The sequence below is a fragment of the Brachionichthys hirsutus genome, chromosome 2 (genome assembly GCF_040956055.1).
Source record: "Brachionichthys hirsutus isolate HB-005 chromosome 2, CSIRO-AGI_Bhir_v1, whole genome shotgun sequence".
In the NCBI taxonomy this organism is placed as follows: Eukaryota; Metazoa; Chordata; class Actinopteri; order Lophiiformes; family Brachionichthyidae; genus Brachionichthys; species Brachionichthys hirsutus.
This window is the reverse complement of record NC_090898.1, coordinates 16,455,273-16,474,453: the sequence shown is the minus strand read 5'-3', so window position 1 is coordinate 16,474,453 and position 19,181 is coordinate 16,455,273. Positions and strand designations below refer to the sequence as shown.

General features: G+C 54.9%; 1 protein-coding gene across 1 annotated transcript; it reads right to left on the bottom strand.

Moving 5' to 3' along the window:
• Nucleotides 1-12,248, bottom strand: oprl1 (opiate receptor-like 1). The gene is made up of 5 exons (XM_068743649.1): nucleotides 12,037-12,248; nucleotides 5,232-5,319; nucleotides 4,605-4,787; nucleotides 4,433-4,523; nucleotides 1-551 (listed from the first exon to the last, which is right to left on the bottom strand). The coding sequence occupies exons 1-5, from the start codon at nucleotides 12,246-12,248 to the stop codon at nucleotides 1-3; spliced, it is 1,125 nt and encodes a 374-aa protein (XP_068599750.1).
• Between the last annotated feature and the right edge of the window lie 6,933 nt (nucleotides 12,249-19,181).

The following is a 19,181-nucleotide window of genomic DNA, read 5'->3' as shown; positions in this document are numbered from 1 at the left end:
TCATGCTGGGTTAGGCGTCCCTCCCCCCGGGCCCCCCCCGCCATCTCCAGCCTTGCAGCTGTAGGCCGCCGCCACCTCCCTGGCGATGCTCCTCATCCTCCCAGACTGCTGCGTGTCCAGGCGGAACGGCGACGGGTGGCAGAACTCCCGGAAGCAGCGCTTGAAGTTCTCGTCCAGGAAGGCGTAGAGCACGGGATTCAAGCTGCTGTTGACGTAGCCCAGCGCGATGCAGAAGTGCATCAAGACCAGCGTGAACAAGCTGCTCAGGTTGAAGCCCAGCGACTGAGCCAGGACCATGATCTGGATGGGGGTCCAGCAGACCACGAAGGCCGCCACCACCACCAGCACCATCCGGGTGATCCGGCGCAGGTTGCGGTCCTTCTCCTTGGAGCCGGACAGGATGCGAACGCTGCGAAGCCGCTTGACCATCAGGCTGTAGCAGATGCTGATGATGGCCACGGGGATGAGGAAGGAGAAGAGGAAGACGCAGGTGCCGAAAACAGGATCCCAGTGACTTCTGGGTTCGGGTAAAACCACGATGCACTCGACACCTAGACGCCGGGGGGGGGGGGGGGAGAGAAGAAATGAAAGAATCACGGCAGAGAATTGGGAAACCGGAAGAGCAACGCGGAGCGGGAAGTTCCAAGCGGGAAAAAAACTGGAACGATTCAGCGATATATTAGAAAATATTAGAATGTACGAGAATAAACTGCAAGAACAAACATTTAATACGTGTAATAGTACTATACAAGAGTAATGTGAGCAATTTGTGCGCTACGTGTAGCATGTGTGGTACGTGTAGCATGTGCGTGTAGCACGTGCGCTACGTGTAGCATGTTTCACACGTCCTCCCTCCCTTCCTTTCATTATTCCTAATTTCCTCTCGATCCCATCTGACTCTTCCATCCCTCGCTTTCTCTCGCTCCTTCGCTAACCCGTCCTCCGTCCGTCGGCAGCTCGTCTTGTCACTCGTTCATGTTGCTCCTCTCTTCTCCTCCTTGTTCGTCGTCTATTTTATTGCTTTTTCTTCCGGCCAATCTTCCGCTCTTTGATTTATTTCCACTCCCCTTTGTGTTTGTCCTCCGTGGAAGGATTTCTCATACTTCTTTCATCTCTCGCTAATCTCCTCCACCTTTCCCTCTTTCATTTTCAATCAAAGAAAACCAGCGCTCTTCTCTCATTGTTTTCTCCATCCTTTCGCCTCTTCTCATATCTTCATCACCCTTTATCTTCCATCTTCTGTCGGAGGACAATAACCGCGTCCTGGCGGTGATTGGATCCGGTCGCCCTCCAACCTCGGCGTCGTGTCCTGAAGCCACGTCTGAGGCTGAAGCTCCGCCCACCGCCGGTTATAGCGCCACCTAGCAGGGGCTAGACAACGCTCACTGGGTTCACTGCTATGGATGAAACTTTTATCAGAGACAGTCGACATCGGGGAATGTCAGGAACAGGCGACTCACTGGTGGAAGGAATGCTCACGCCGAAGACTCGGCGAGAATCTGGCAGAAACGGCACATTTATTTTTGCTAACGCGGGACAGGAAGCTGTGAAGCGGAGGATTAACGAGGTTACCGGAGACGGTCGGAATGGCCGATTATTTCTGACCCGTCTGAAGCGAGCGGAGGCGTGAATTTATCCCGCTTCAGCCGGCGCGGCGCCATTTGATGAAATGAAGGCGAAGACGACAGAAATGTTGTTTCCTATCAGCGATACGATCGCCAGCCAATAGGAAGGCTCCCGCGCGAGTTCTGGGACCTGATCCCAGGTCAGCGTGTTCCGCTGCAGGAACAAGAGCCGAGCTGATGAGTCCAGCATCAGGGATGAGTGACGAGCGCGTCGACGTCGGAGGACCGTTCCCGCGGCAACACGGACCGCCGTCCAACAGGAAGACCGTTTATTACGCTTCCCCATCCGCCGCCTCTGTGGTTGAAGCGCGAGGAACAAAGGACACCTGCTGAAAGCGGACGCTGAGATAAAAGAAACAGCCGCCCGCCGTCATCGAGCTACTTACGCCGACTGACAAGCCATTATTCCAGCCGCCTACGCCGCCGCCGCGGTAAACAAACACGGGTCAGTTTATGGGCTTTCAAAAACAAATATCAACCTCATAGCCTCGATAGAAAGCACGAAACAGGTGGGACTGGAACCCTCAAGGACCTGGACCATCTTAAAAAGCGCCGCTAATGCTAACGCTAACCCGGAACCCCCAACCTGAATCCTTAACCCCAACCTCTAACCCTGAGCCGGAACCCCCAACCTGAATCCTTAACCCCGACCTCTAACCCTGACCTGGAACCCCCAACCTGAATCCTTAACCCCGATCTCTAACCCTGACCCCCAACCCTGAATCCTTAACCCTGACCCGGGACCCCCGACCTCTAACCCTGACCCACTTCTACACGCCTGTCGGGTGGAGCTACAGCGTAATTCGAGCCTCTCTTCTTCCTCAGTGTCCTTCAGCAATGAGGACATGAGACATTCCTTTATTCGTCCCACAATGGAGACATTCCAAAAGACACCCTCGACGCTGCTCTGTCTGTGTGGAGATGGACAGAACCTTTGTCCTCCATCAGAAGACAAACCCACCGACTGGACGGAGGCGAAGGCATTTCTATCATCCATCAGTTTCTTCCTACGATTAGCCAGTCTTTGAACGCCCCTGAGGAATCAATCGTGAGTTGGTGGACAAGCTGGAAGAGCAAAATAAGAAGCTGGAATCGGGTTTTCTGATGATCCGATCTGGACCTTAAACCGGTGAATATCTGCGTCCCTGTCCACGGCTGTCCTCGTCAGGGTGAAGGCGTCTGGGATCAATCACAGCCGAGTATCGGGATTAACTCAATCAGCTGACGACGGATACCTGAGCTAACACGATTAGCCTCGAGCTGGATTTGCTGCTCACAATATGGTCGACGGTATTTTCTAAGATGGAATCTGGATTCGTCGCTGCTGGAAAAATAAAAGTCGACTTCAGCCACTCTGGACTTATAAGGGAAACGGAGGAGGAGCGGGAGGAGGAGCAGGAGGAGGAGCAGGAGGAGGAGCAGGAGGAGGAGCGGGAGGAGGTGATGGAGGAGGAGGAAAAGACTCGAGGACACAAACACACTCTGGTTCTGTACGCGACACAAACGTTGCTACTGCGAGACGCCTTCAATCGCCGCCTGTTCACGAAGATTAGCATCCGATCACCGTCGGGAACAAAACAAAACTTTATTTACAACGTTTCATTTCCAATTAATCAAGTCACTGAGAATGAGGAAGACGAGATTCCAGCGGGCCGGAGAGCAAACGAAGGAGAACGAGGGAGAGGGGAGGCGGAGGGAAGAGGTCGAGAGTCGACTAATAAAAACGATTACAGGATTAGAGCGGAGCCGCAGGCGGAGAGCAGATCAATAAACTGCTGTTCTAACTGCTGAACGGTGCCACCGGTTCTGACTCACGCTGGAGGACTCCATCAGTCGCGTGTGTTCCACACGTGCGTACTCAGTCTGTGTACTCTGTACGCACGCTCGGATTCGATGGTTCGAATAAACTAAACGAGTCGTAAATAATAACGTCATAACACGCGGGGACGCCGCCGAACAACAGCTGCTGCAGGAATGTTGGACCCGGTTTACCTACCGACGACGTGCCATCTGCGTTCCTACGACCTTCCCGCACTGCCTCTTCAAGGCACAGTTGCTGTGCTTGTTGCCATAGCGACAGAGCATATATTTAAGGATTTGTCCTTTTTTGTAGCGGAGCTGTGAACTCCATACAATCTGACGGGCCGGATCGCTGCGTGTGTGTGTGTGTGCGTGTGTGCATGCGTGCGTGTGTGTGTGTGCGTGCGTGCGTGCGTGCGTGCGTGCGTGCGTGTGTGCGTGTGTGTGCAGTAACACATGACAGACGACCCGTGAAGGAGAACCCAGCTGGATCCACTGGAGCCGATAAGATAAGTCCACTTGAAAGGCCGAGGCTGCTTCATCTCATGATGAAGAGCAGCATCGTGCTTTTATGGGACTCCGCCTCTTCCAGGTGAATCAGCGTCGACGCGCACGTCTCCGTGTCAGGAAGGCGAATATCAACTTTATGGGACGTTTACAGGAAGCGTAGAGAGACGACTGAGCTGAACGACAAATCGTTTAGTAAAAGAAACTGAACGTTCAAGACCTCAGAGCTTCAAGGACCTGGACCGTTTCACTGTGTGGCCCTGGGCTACTTCACTGTGTGGACCTGGACAGTTTCACTGTGTGAACCTGGACCGCTTCACTGTGTGAACCTGGACCGCTTCACTGTGTGGACCTGGACCGTTTTACGGTATGGAACTGGACCTTTTCATCACCGTGTGTGTGTGTGCGTGCGTGTGTATAGGTGTGTATAGGTGTGTGTGTGTGCGTGTGTGTAGGTGTGTGTGTGTGTGTGTGTGTGTGTGTGTGCGTGCGTCACTTACTGTTGTGCTCTTGCTCCTCCTCTACGTTTCCCAGGACCATCGCCGGAACGCCGAAGGCCGAGGCCAACACCCACACACAGATATTCACCACCTGAGGACGACGATGACGATGATGAGGAGGAGTATTAACAGCAGGGTTGGGGCTCTGACCCCGGGCTGACCCCGGGCTGACCTTGGCTTTGTGAGGCGTCCTCATGTCCAGCGCTTTGACCGGGTGGCACACGGCCACGTAGCGGTCCACGCTCATCACGGTCAGCGTGAAGGTGCTGGTGAACATGTTGTAGTAGTCGATGGAAACCACCGCTTTGCACACGGCGTTCCCGAACGGCCAGAACCCCAGGAAGACGTCCGTGCCCTGGGGACAGACGGACAGACGGACGGAGGGACGGAGGGACAGCGGAGACGGCACGTTCAAAGCTCGACAGGACGACAATAAGAAACGACCCGACTGGAAGGCTGGGGGGGGAATACCAGCAGGACGAAACCCGAGCAGATGGTTAGCTCCGCCCAGGAGGGTCGGTTTGTTTGTTTGTTTGTTTGTTGGTCTAACTTTGATCCATTAAATTCTGAGATCAATCCAGATTCCCGTCCGGATACAAAAACATCTGGATTTTCCCATTTACTTAAAAAAAATCTTGTAAAATCTGCATTAAATTGGTGTCTAAAGATACCGAGAACGATCTAGAACCTTCTGGTGCTGATCCAGATCACCATGTGGACCCGGTTGGGGGGGGGGGGGGTCTGCTCTAGTTATTTATGATTCTTATTCCTGGTGGGCGTGGCAGCGATGACATCATACCTGGAACGGCAGCGTCGCCAGGAACAGCGAGTCGGCCAGCGCCAGGTTGAAGATGTAAATGTTCGTCGCCGTTTTCATCTTCGTGTATCTGCGGAGAGAAACAGGAAATGGAATCCGGTCACGTGATCAATCGGTCGGTTCGATGTTAAAGCAGCTTCGCGATGCTCAGACGGAGCAGGACGCCTCCTCCCGTCCCCGTCCCCCCCCTTCCCGTCTCCCCCCGTCCCCTCCCGTCTCCTCCCCTCCAACCTTCGCTCCGTTTGGCCTCGGGCTCTTTTGCGCTCCTCTTCTTCTTTCTTCCTCAATGCGTTTCCGTTTGCCTCTTTCTCCCCTGCTCCTCCTCTTCCTCCTCATGTCCCTTTGGAGGACGCTCGTCTTTCCGGGTCTCTCGCTCCTTTCATCTGCGTCTTTCATCCCTCCCTTTACCTTCCTCTCACTTCCCCGTCTTTGTGTCCTCCTTCCTCTTCGCTGCTTGAAAGAGGTTCTCAGAACTTTAGAACCGAACAGCTGCACGCCAACGATGATGTCACCACTTGGGTGTGGCCGCGCTCTTCGAAACCCGATCCACACAATCAAAGGCCAATCAGGCTGGAGGTTGCGTCTCAGCTGCGTCCAAACACCAAAGCTAAAAGCTAAGCGTGATCGCTAGCGTCTTTGCAGCTAGCGGTAGCACATTGTGCAACTTTGTGACATCATCAGGTGATCAGTTAGCCAGTTAGCGGTCGTTAGCCTCAACCCAGCTCCTCTCCTCCCTCCCTCGCCCCCTTTCTTCTCCTCCCCTCTTCCTCTCTGTATTCTGAAGACTTGACTTCACACGTTGGACTCCAGCCGGTCCCCTCTTCATCTTTTTGTCTTCCACAGGACATCTTGTCTTTTTTCGTTGTCCCTCTCGTCGCCGTCTTTCGTCGGCTGGCGGGCAACGCCTCTCTTCCTCCATCTATTCCGATCTATTCCCTTCTTTCTGTCCAAGTCTTCCTCTCTCTGTCGCTCACCGGAACTATAATCGCATTATAATAAGTTTGAGGCTCCTGGCAGAGGTAAAGAGAGAGAGAGAGGGATGAGCGGAGGACGAGAGGAGCAGACGTCCTGGACTAACAGCGAGACGTTTGGGACGTGTGACCTTCATCAAGCTGCTTTAGCGCCGCCACCGCCGCCGCCGCCGCGGGAACATCTCGTTCGCTCGCAGAGTGGAAATGGAAAAAGAGAACAAAAGACACGAGACGGGAACGCCGTGTTTCGTGGCAACAGGTGGTCTCTGAGATTTCTCCGGAACATTCCCGACGACGTCTCCATCGCCGCTGGCGTTCTGAGTGAGGCTAAGCTAATACGACTCGGCTCAAAGTGGCTTCCATCACTCAACTCGTGCGACTGACGCGAGATCAAAGCGTCTCTCCGGGTCGGCCGCCGGGCCCGATTCATCCTGGTTCCTGAAGTGCAGCTGAAACCGCTGATCTCTTGGTCTCGGTCTGAGCTCCACCCGTTTAAGAGGGTCTTCCGCGTTCCACGTCTCTCAGATCTCTAATTCTCGAGTCACTTCTTCATCGTCCTTTCATTGAAGCCGGTCTCCGGGCCTTAATCCGATCTGTTCAATAGCACCGGCTCATCGTAGCTCCCAAGAACAAGTTTATTCTGCCTCGCCTCTCTCTCTCTCTCTCTCTCTCTCTTTTGCTTAACCGCTCACTTACATTTCCGTGGGAAACCAAGCTCGTAATTAATTAAAGCCATTAACGAACGATCCCACGGGACATTCGGGGGAAAAGCATTCCGAGCCTTTGATAAAATTGAGGATAGTGAGGTCAAGATTCTTAAATTTAGCGCAGGCAAATCCTTTGTTTTTCCAAAGGTGGGGGGTTAATTCTCTGACCCTAACCCGAACCCGTTGTTGCTGCAGATCCAACATTTATGGGTTAAATAAAATTTCAGTTTAAACTTGGACGATAGGAAATGAAAATGCGCCATAAAACGGTGTTTCGTAACGTTTCTATGCAGACGATGACGTGCTGTTTCCGCCTGACGATGATTCCTGTCTTTGCTTTACAAAATGAAACCCTCCCTCTTCCTCTTCCTCTTCCTCACTGTGTGTTTCTTTCTTCTCGCTCCATTAAAGGAGGGAGGAAAGGTTTCCGTCAGATGACTATTTCATCCGCCGTGCCGTTCGCCTTCAAATATTAATGCAACCTTGAATTATTCACAAACAGCCGGCCTGTGCTCGTAGCGAGTTCGGATGTGGTCAGAACCGTACGGACCCGAACGTTTCGCTACCTCGCGTGAAATTAAAACAGCGGAAACCCGTCGGTCCGCTTCCCAACTTGGGAACATCCAAGCAGGAAGTAAGAGAGGCGCTTTGCACGTTTGATGTAAACATGTCTTCGATTGATCTGAAAGCCTTTGCATCCGGCTGCGTTCACATTTTCCCGCTGCCGCAACTGTTAGCGGTGTTAAAGAACGGCGCCCGTGTCCACAGCGAACCGGGCAGCGCCGCAGCTTACGCGCCGGTTAGCGCGCTGCGGCGGAGCAGCTAATTAGTGCTGCTGGGTTCATGATCAACCAGCTAACGCTAGCTACGTGCGTGAGGAGCAGCCTTTAGCAAGAACGCTAATGAGGGATGTAGCTGGAAGCGGTCTGGCTGGGTGTTGCGTTTCCAGATTTTAGTCCAGTTCCAGTTGATTTAAAGAAACCTTCAAGCTCTGCTTTCAGTTTTATGTCTCAAAAACCGCCGCGAGGAAATATCGAAGGCCAATAAAGACGTCGTGAAAAGCATCAGCTGATTTCCGTTGTATTTATGAATGGAAAACCCGGAAGAAGAGGAAGGAAACGAACCGACACTGTTTGCTGAGAGCGTCAGTCGTCAAAGCCTGAGGTGTCGGGGGGGTGAAATAAGAATCACCGTCACCATGGCAACATTAAATCACATAGATCCAGCGATCCGGCAGCGTCCTCGTCCCTTTTATAGGAAGCTGTTCGCCTCCGTTCCTCTTTGAATCGTTTCCAGACGTTTAGATTTACCGAAAACGGATTCGAACTCGCGTTTTTAAAAGATGCAAAGGCCGACGAGAGCCAATCAGAAAAGTCGAACCTGCGTGGGACTGTAGTGGAAGCTGCTCGGCGCTGCTCCGAAGGCACGGCTGTAATCTAGTGTGAAATTAGTTTGGATGTGGTTTGATAGCGTTCCGGGTCTCTGAGGAAAAATTCAAAGTCCATCTAATTAGGTACCGGAACGGGGGGGGGGGGGGGGGGGGGGCACGTTTATCAGCTGATAATCAGGAACATCCACGAGGAGGAAGTCACACTTTCTGGGTCAGGCTTCAAAAACAGACGCGCTTCTTAAAGCGTTAGCATGATTGCTAGTCGGGCTTCCTGCAGAGCTAAACGCCACCTGGTGGTTCCGTCGCTAAATAAACCAACGAAGAAGTCAGAGCGTTAAAGAGCCGATGCCTCAACCCCCCCCCCAACCTCGTCTTTAGCTCCTAGCTTAGCATGTCCGGTCCAGAGGCGGGAAAGTCTCCAACCAAGTTAAACCTTCAGGATTTATGAGTCGCCAGTTTGGTGTCAAGATCAAATGCAGCTCATGAAAAATGGGTCCAATACTTTGGTGAAGGATGATCAATCACATTCCCACATTCCCACATTCCCGTTCACCGCTACAGTGTTTCAAAAATAAATTCTCCTCCCACTTCTGCTCCGCCATTCCAACAAGTACCAATTAACCCCTTCACCTCCTCGCTTCTCCTTCCTTGCACTCGTTTGATCCGATCCTCCCCCTCAGCATTCCAAAATCAACAATTAAATTACCCAGCATGCCGCAGTGCAGCATTCGACTCCCTCGTCTCGCCCGTCCTTCGTCACGTCAGCGCCGTTTCTCTCTGATCTCGTTTCACGCAGCAGAAATTCAACCAGCGGCTCGTTTCATGAGATCCATGGGAATATTTTATCGCCATGGGAACATGAATCATAAATTGTCTAGAAGGAATTAAAATACGAGTAACGGGAGAAAGAGAGGGATGATAGAGAAGAAGAACATCAGCCAATGAAGGATTCTGTTTACCATCCATCCATCCATCCATCCAACCATCCATCCACCCATCCATCCAACCATCCATCCATCCATCCACCCACCCACCCATCCATCCGTCCATCCACCCATCCACCCACCCACCCACCCATCCAACCATCCATCCACCCATCCAACCATCCATCCACCCATCCAACCATCCATCCACCCACCCACCCATCCATCCAACCATCCACCCATCCGTCATCCATCCACCCATCCATCCACCCATCCATTCACCCATCCATCCAGCCATCCATCCACCCATCCATCATCCAACCACCCATCCAACCATCCATCCACCCACTCCCTTCTTTTCTTCTCTTCTCTGATTTCGTTTCTTCTTGAAACCTCGTTCCATTTTTGTCATATTTTTTACCTTTCACTGCGACCGGCCCAGTCGGGTGACTCCTCCCTCTTAAACGCACCTGTTGGCAGCGAATGCCTCATTAAAGCTCCGCCCACCACCACGCCGCCGCCTGCAGACGGACGACGGTTTAGTCGGTTTGTTTGTCTGACTCTTAATGGAATGCGGCCACACAAACGCCGCTGATGAATTCAAATATTATTCTTCTAATTAGACTTTCTGAGGATGAAAGAAAACGCCACAGAGTGACGGCGAGGATTCAGGAGGAGCCGCGGCGTCGTTTAGAAGCACGGCCGCTGGCTTTAATGAAACAGTGTGTGTGTGTGTGTGTGTGTGTTTATGGTGCACGCTAAGAAGCGTGGCGTGGATTCAGGGTCAAGGAAGGAACTCTGGATCCATTTCACACCGGAGGAATCCCGGGGGAACGTCGGCCTTCCACGTCTGCCGGTTCATAAAAACCTTCTGAGGTCCGAAGGGGAAGAAGTGAAGAGGAGCTGACGATGACGCATTCCACAACAACACATTCCAGACGGATGAAGGCATCCCATAAGAGACACCAGCTGTAGCTGCCGTTAGCTTAGCTAGCCAGAGGCCTGTTTGGAGCTGTGGGGACGGACCGCCTCTGCTCTCGGTGCAGAGCGAACGGGCTCATAATTCACCGCGATCGTTAGCAGGAGGAAGGCGGCGTCATTAGCCTGCAGCGCACGCACACACGCGCGCACACACACACACACACGCACACACACACACACACACACAGGTGTAGATGTATTTCAGTAGCGGCTGGTCGTTAGCCGAATGCTTCCGTGACGTCCTACAGAGCAGCTAGCGACACTTAGCTGCTAATTTAAAGAGGAAAGTTTAGTCCCTCAAGCAGGAGCGACGTCTCCGGGAAGCGTTGTCCAAATGACCGAAGCCGACGCTCTGAGGACAGACACGTCAGGACATTTATAGGGAGGACATGCGTCCATGGCGTGCGCCTCCAACGCTTCATTAGCAGATACAGGACAGACGTAACGTCCAGGGACTCGTCTCTCAGAAACGTCCCAAAAAGGACACAGCGAGTCTTCTTCGTGAGGATTTGCTGATTTTCATCGACTTTCACTCACTTTTTCGGACTTTTCGGACTTTTGAAATACGCTCGAGACAACACTTCGAAGTGAGCGAACATGGCTCATCGCGTTTGAGCTAAGCTAACAATCCTGCTAACGACTGTGGAACGATAGAGCTAGGAGGGATCCGGTGTCGGCGGGATCTTTGTTTTCTACGGCGGCGCTACCGTCCTTCTGAAGCGACGGCCGCCCCTGAGCTAGCGCGTTAGCATTCCTCTCATCCGAGCGATCGGTTTTCCAGGGATAACCGACGGGGGAAATAACGACAGCCGACTTCCCTCGCTGTCCGGAAGCCGGGAGGTTTATTCTCCGAGACACCGGGTGGTGCGTGAGCGCCGGGGTGTCAAAATCAACGCGTGACGTCGGGGACGAAGCGGTTTGACGGATGGAGGAGCAAACGGATGAACAAACAGTCATCAGGAGGATCCGACGCTGACTCCCTCGCTCTCCCTTCTCCTCTTTCATTCCATGTCTCTTTGTCTTTCCCTTTATTTCTGTCTCTCTCTCTCTCTCTCTCGCTCTCTTTATTGACCGCTCTTCGATTTGTTTCATCTACAAAATAAAACCAGTAAGCGTGTCCTCCGCACAAAAAAACACGGCTACAGGCTCCGCCTTCAGGTCCGACTCACAAAGACGTAAATAAATGAAAACGCACAAAAGAAGTCGGTTCTGATTACACCGAACGACGAGGTCAGCGTCTGTGTGTGTGTGTGTGTGTGTGTCCGTGTGTGAGTGTGTGTGTGTGTCCGTGTCCGTGTGTGTGTGTGTGTGTGTGAGTGTGTGAGTGTGTGTGTGTGTCCGTGTCCGTGTGTGTGTGTGTGTGTGTGAGTGTGTGACTCCACACGCTCATTCAGACCATTTTATGAGCCGAACATGAATATTTCATTTTTCCGACTGTTCTCGGACGTTTCGGCTCGCCGAGGTCGATTTCACCGAGAACACGGGCAGGCATCCGGCTGCAGGAGGACCTGAACTCCTAAACCCGTTACTACGCTCCTTGTAATTACCCACAATCCATCGGCTTAACGTGGCGCGTCTCTGAGTCGCATCGGGTCTAATTCGGCGAGTATCGGGCACTTAGTCGGTGCCGTGCCCCGAGTCTGAGGCGCATTTTATTTAAACTTTGTGTCTTCTCCAGGAGGTTACGCTATCAGGTACGAGCCAATGGGAGCCCAGCTCTCCCACCTGGGCTCCTGTAGAGGTGAGCTCCATTACAGATTTGTTTAGAAAAATGAAGGGGAAACGTGGAAGAGCGTCTGCAGGAACGCCGCTTACCTTATGATGACATACATGACCAGGAAGTTCCCCACCAGGCCGATGACGCAGACGATCATGTAGACGACCACGATGGTGACCTTCACCCCCGTCGGCAGCAGGGCGTCGGTCTCGTTGCCGCCGCCGCCGCTGAAGTTGCCCTGGAAAAACGAGCCGTTGTAGAACTGCAGGTGTCCGAGCTCGGCCAGCAGGAAGTCGTCTGGGAAGTCCATGTCTGGCCGAGGAAGAGGGAGGAAGACGTGTGGTCAGATGAGGGTATTGACGGAGCGTCGGGAAACCGGCCAATTTCAAATATTCAAATCATCATTTCGTTGATGATTTGAATATTTGCGGCTTCCTGTTCGGAAACCTTAACGTTGGAATTTCGGCCATCGTTGCCTTGGATTTTTTTTTGGGGAATCAGAGGAAGCACATTCTTCCTGTCGGCCATGCGGCGGCCCCGCCCTGAAGCCGTCACGCTAGCGTGTAAATGACGTCACGCCGCTTCCTGCTGCTGCTGTCAGCGGCAGCGGGGCGGAAACAGGAAGCAGGAAGGACGGAGGGGAACGAAGGTGGAGGAGGGGGGCGGGGAGAACAGCCAGCGGGGAAAGGTGGTGAAAGAAAGCACGAAAAGAGGAGGAGGAGAAGAAAGGAAGACGCCTGTGGCAAATCATGAATAAGTAATTAGCGCCGAGAAAGACGCAAATATCCAGACGAGGACTTTCATGGGAATACATTCCTAAAGACACTCCTGTCGGCCGGTCGCTACGGCAACGCCTCCGCGTACGAGACTCCAGGTTGGGAATGACTTCCTGCTCGGCGGAGGAGAGGAAGCATCTGGAATCATTCACGAGGATCAGAACCCGAACAACAACTCGGATGCCGCGTCCGGCGCGTGTGCGTGCACGTGTGCGTGTGCGTGTGCGTGTGCGTGTGCATGTGTGTGTGTGCGTGTGTGCGTGTGTGTGCGTGTGTGCGCGCGTGCGTGTGTGCGTGTGTGTGTGTGTGCGTGCGCGTGTGTGCGTGCGCGCGTGTGCGTGTGTGTGCGTGCGCGCGTGTGTGTGCGTGTGCGTGCGCGCGTGTGTGTGTGTGCGTGTGTGCGCGTGTGTGCGTGTGTGCGCGCGTGCGTGTGTGCGCGTGCGCAGCTTGGATGAAACGTGCCGTTGTGTCCATGTACGGCTGCGGCGCCACCCTGGGTGGGCCGCCGCCCCCGCCGTGCCACTCTCGTGACGTCGTGAGACGCGTTTAGCGTCGAGCTGCATCCGACGGCGGCGTTCCTGCCTTTCCAGCCCAAAGGGAACGGAACGCCGCTCGATGCAAAGACGTCAACGAACTCAAGAGGAGGTCGGAGGAATGCGAGTCGTCGGGCTCAGAGAGCGGTCCGGTCCTACCGGTCTGTCTCTAACATTCTGTCTCTACCGGTCTGTCTCTACCGGTCCGTCTCCTACCGGTCCGTCTCCTACCGGTCCGTCTCCACCGGCCCGTCTCTACCGGTCTGTGTCTCTACCGGTCTGTCTCTAGTCCGTCTCCTACCGGTCCGTCTCCACCGGCCCGTCTCCACCGGCCCGTCTCTACCGGTCCGTCTCTACCGGTCTGTCTCTCTACCGGTCTGTGTCTCTACCGGTCTGTGTCTCTACCGGTCTGTGTCTCTACCGGTCCGTCTCTACCGGTCCGTCTCTACCGGTCCGTCTCCTACCGGTCCGTCTCCTACCGGCCTGTCTCTACCGGTCTGTGTCTCTACCGGTCTGTGTCTCTACCGGTCTGTCTCTACCGGTCTGTCTCCTACCGGTCCGTCTCCTACCGGTCCGTCTCCTACCGGCCCGTCTCCACCGGCCCGTCTCCACCGGTCCGTCTCTACCGGTCCGTCTCTACCGGTCCGTCTCTCTACCGGTCCGTGTCTCTACCGGTCTGTGTCTCTACCGGTCTGTCTCTACCGGTCTGTCTCTACCGGTCCGTCTCTACCGGTCTGTCTCCTACCGGTCCGTCTCCTACCGGTCCGTCTCCGTCTCCACCGGCCCGTCTCCACCGGTCCGTCTCTACCGGTCCGTCTCTACCGGTCTGTCTCTCTACCGGTCTGTCTCTCTACCGGTCTGTGTCTCTACCGGTCTGTGTCTCTACCGGTCTGTCTCTACCGGTCTGTCTCTACCGGTCCGTCTCTACCGGTCTGTCTCTCTACCGGTCTGTGTCTCTACCGGTCTGTCTCTACCGGTCCGTCTCTACCGGTCCGTCTCCTACCGGTCCGTCTCCTACCGGTCCGTCTCCTACCGGCCTGTCTCTACCGGTCTGTCTCCTACCGGTCTGTCTCTACCGGTCTGTCTCTACCGGTCTGTGTCTCTACCGGTCTGTCTCTACCGGTCCATCTCTACCGGTCTGTGTCTCTACCAGTCTGTCTCCTACCGGCCCGTCTCCTACCGGCCCGTCTCCTACCGGCCCGTCTCCTACCGGCCTGTCTCTACCGGTCTGTGTCTCTACCGGTCTGTGTCTCTACCGGTCTGTGTCTCTACCGGTCTGTCTCTACCGGTCTGTCTCTACCGGTCTGTGTCCTACCAGTCTGTGTCCTACCGGTCTGTCTCCTACCGGTCTGTCTCCTACCGGTCTGTAAATTCTCCTGTACGTTTTGGCAGCAACACATTCACAGCTAAATTAGTTCTCTCTCTCTCTCTCTCTCTCTCTCTCTCTCTCTCTCTCTCACGCACACACACACACGCACACACACACACTGAATCCGCCGTTTCAAACCAATGCACCAAACTGTCTCACGTCTTTTCCCGATGCTACCGGTCACGCAAACGCACCGCAGGATGAGGCAAGTGTCACGAGTACAAACACGCGTCAACACGCACGTGACACAACCGTTTAAATCAGACGCGCATCCCGCAAACGCCGCACCGCACCGCGCGCCATGTCTATGCGGTGACGACCTTTCAGCGCAGAAACACGCACGGGGATCGCGCCTCTACGTGCGTGCGTGCACGCATTCGTGCACGCATTCGTGCGCGGGCTGAGCGCCTACCTCGTGACGCCGCGGCTCCGCAGCTGTTGCAAGTTGTTGCGCGTCTCCCCGCGTCGCTGCGCACCGTGTCGGTCCCGGTCCCGGTACCGAAACACAGAACGGTCCGTCCGTGCACGAGAGAAGCCGCTTCAGCTCCAGCCAGGCAGACGGAGAGAGAGGAGGGGTCTGCAGGGATGAAGATGAAGATGAAGATGCAGCCAGCAGCGCTCTCTCTCTCTCTCTCTGATAGATCGATGAGAGCCCCCCCCCCCCCCCCCCCCCCCTTCCGTGTTCTTGTGTTCGCATTTGGATCATTAGTGCTCCATTGTGTGTGTGCGCGTGTGCGTGCGCGTGCGGCAGCAGGTGTATCCACCTCTAACGCGTACGTGCTCACGACCTGTGGTGGTGGGGTTCCACCTAGCACAGTACCCGGGCTTTGACCTTTGACCTTCATCACCTGATTCCTGGAGCAGGAAACCCCCTTTTTCCCTTTTTCTGGCAAAGTTTTCCTCTTCCTTAGCGTTAGCGATTAGCTGATTGTTTCCTGAACCTTCTCGACCAATCCCTGGTCAGCCCCACGAAGCACGGAACAGAGGACTCGCTAACCGCTAAGTTGGGTCGCGGGCTAATTGCTAACGCCTAGCGCTGCTTTGCTACGGACGCAGCCCACAGATTCAACGACCTTCAGCTGCAGACCATCTGAAGGTCAAATCACGGCCTGATGATCAGGCTGTAAATAAAGTGATCTGTGAGCTGCAAGCGGGTCGCAGGTTCACGCCAGGACTCTGCTGGGTTCGCGTCCCGCCGTCAGGGTCGTGTATTTAGTCCTCCGGCTCACAAAGACAGTTTTTTCGCCTGATCCGGAATATTTTAAAGGTTGGTTGTGATCCAGATCCAGGACCGGATTCTGCGTCCGGATCTGCCCGAACCCCTCCAGTGTCAGGTCTCCGGTAAACGGCGACGGACTTTAATAGAGTCCGCGAGACGAAGACGAGTCCCTTTACGCGGCGGTAAAATACGACTTGTGTTGAAAAGAAGGTAAAAGCGTTGCTTTGGCTCCTCTCCCGGCCGTCGCCCGGCGTAAATCTCCTTCCAACTGGCGGCGAGCTGCAGTGGCCGGCGGCGCCGTGTCCGCGGCGGGACGTCCACGGCGGGACGTCCACGGCGGGACGTCCACGGCAGGGCGTCCACGGCAGGGCGTCCACGGCAGGACGTCCACAGGAGGCACGGTCCGTGTTAGGGACCCGTCTAAGGTCAGGATCCTGGTCCTGAATGTGTCAAATCTGAAAATCATGAAAAGTGGACCTCCAGAATAAAAGCATTTAATCCATTAACCCCCCCCCCCCCCACACACACACACACACAAACACGTCCAGTAACAAAGACAAAACATCGACGACGATTCAGAACCGGATCATTTTTGTAATCGTGGCTGGTCTTTGTTCAGGAAGCAGCGGCGACACACAGGAAGTAGAAACCAGTGTGACCAGTCACAGCTGAGTAAATACCAGTTAGCAAGCGCCGGATTAAACAGCTGGTTAAATACCGCCGGGCGCTAACACGCCCGCAGAGAGGCGTCACACGGGGTTACGGGTTTCCTCGTGAGGTCGTTGCCCCCCGATTGGCTTAGCCTCATCATCACTTCCTCAGCGGAAGCTACTGTATCGCATGAAAACGTTTGATCCGGAAAAATGAAAACGATCGTCTTTACTCTCGCTCTTCGGGGGGGCTCAGTTCATGCTAATGCTGCAGGGCTGCTAGCCTGTGCTGCTAGCGTGTTTCTGTTCATGCTAATGCTGCAGGGCTGCTAGCGTGTTTGTGTGCTGCTAGCAGGACATGACGCTAATCAATCAGTGCACGGCCGTACCTGCATGCCAACACACACCTGAAGTAAAAAGCTTTAGCTACTGCAGGAGCCGCCGGTGGCGTCGACGCCTGGCGAGGCGCCTCATAACGCGGATCCCTGCATCATCGATGACTTCAGCTCCAACTACTGATCAACTCCAGCTGTCGTTGTTGCTAGGCGACAGAAGTGGAACCATTGGGGCCGGGCCTCCGTCCCTGCGCGACAGTAATCTGTTTGTTTGGGTAAACAGGGCTCGAACCGGGCGAAGGCCTGTGACATCATCATCATCAGACGAGTCGGTGAGACCGCCGGGCGCCTGCGGGGCTTTAGCGGGATCGGATTAACGGATAGCGATCAAAGGACTCGACATGTGATCGCAGAGTTTCTGCTGTTGTCCAGTGGAGGAGTGCGTTCGGCGTGCACGCTCGCACCGGCGTGCACGCACACGCCGGCCTGCGTCCGCTCAAAACGCATTCGTGGCTTTCTGAAGCGCTTCGTGATCTAATGAGGTTGGGAAATCGAGGCTCGGCAGCGGAACGCAGCAAAGTCAAAGGAGCAGCTCAACGAGATCAAAGGCTTTAAAAAGTGCTTTGTAGAGCCGAGACCCCGCCTCTAAGTCTGACGGAGACCCCAGCGGGCGACGCCTGAGGTAAAGAACCCAGATACTACACTCATTATCGTAAACTTTCCCACAGCTCCCACGGAGGTCCCACTTTTCATTGGTTGCCATGGAAACCAAGTATTATCTGCAGCTGCATCAACAGCCCGCCTCCCGCGAGCACATAGCTGTCACCCTCCTCCCCTTTCTCCTTAGACTCAGCTGCTAATAGGAAACGAGGGATCCAGTCCGCGTCGCGTTTGAACTGGATCGCGGACGACGGAACCGAACGGCGTCTGACTCGGCAGCAGCGCGGCGTTCCCGACTCCGGCTCGTCGGACACGGATTTGATCCTCGACAGGCTCAACGCCGTGGACCGGGAAAAAACACCAGAGAAGAAACCTCCGATAGGGCCGAGACTGAAGGTGGAGAGAAAGGGAAGAAGAAGAGAGAGAGAGGGCGAGAGAGAAGAGCGAAAGGAAGACGAGAAGAGAGAGAGCAGGAGAGAGAGAGAGGGAGAGAGGGCGAGAGGAGAGAATGAGAGAGCGTGAGAGAAAAGAGAAAGGGAGAGAGAGAGAGAGGGAGAGAGGAGATAAAGGGGAGAGAGAGAGAGAGGGAGAAGAGAGAGAGAGAGGGAGGGAGAGAGAGAGAGGTCCCTCAGCATCAGCACCATCCCTGCTTCCCGCTGATGATCTCTGAGCGGTGGCCGCCTCGGCGCTCGCCAGGGCGGCTCATCAACATGAATGACAAGAATCAGCCCGGGGGGGGCGGGGCGCGGGGGGGCCGGGTCCCGTCATGAGTGTCACATTTCATTACAACGAGAATCTATTTATTCATCGTGAGTGAATGAAGACTTTAAACCAGGACTGGTTTCACTGGGACCCGCCCACCGGCGCTTCACTGGGACCCGCCCACCAGCGCAACGATGGGCTTGACTGGAGGGGGAGGGGCCTGAGCGATGGGGCTGATAGAAGTCTCTCAGGTGAAAAGTCGTCAGGTTAAGTATCAAACGAACGGAGTCAGTGAACGCATCGTTTGTTTCAAGGATCCAGACCCGGCTGGTCCCCGGTGGGCGGAGACTAGAGTCCTGTAACCTGATCCAGGTAGGCGGGGTTTGATCCTCGTCTCCTTCTCTATTGGATCCGTCCTCGAGTTGAAGAGGAGGAGAGCAGGAAGAGACTCGCCCCATCCCCGCTCTCTCTCCCTCTCTCTCTCTCCCTCTCTTCACCCCCCCCTCTCTCTCTCTCCCCCTCTCTCTCTCCCTCTCTCTCTCTCCCTCTCTCTCTCTCTCCCTCTCTTCCCCCCCTCTATCTCCCTCTCTTCACCCCCCCCCCCCCGCTCTCTCCCTCTCTTCACCCCCCCCTCTCCCTCTCTCTCTCTTCCTCTCTTTACCCCCCCTCCCTCTCTCTCCCTCTCTTCACCCCCCCCTCTCTCTCTCTCCCCCTCTCTCTCTCCCTCTCTCTCTCTCCCTCTCTTCCCCCCCTCTATCTCCCTCTCTTCACCCCCCCCCCCCGCTCTCTCCTCTCTTCACCCCCCCCTCTCCCTCTCTCTCTCTTCCTCTCTTTACCCCCCCTCCCTCTCTCTCCCTCTCTTCACCCCCCCCCCCCTCTCCCTCCCCCGCTGCAGGATCGGCTTCATGGTTTCCGGGTTAGTTTGGATCCCACCTCCATCCCGACTCGCCCGTCATCCTGACGATCCCGCTGGGGGCGTGGCCTGCTAGGAATTCTTCT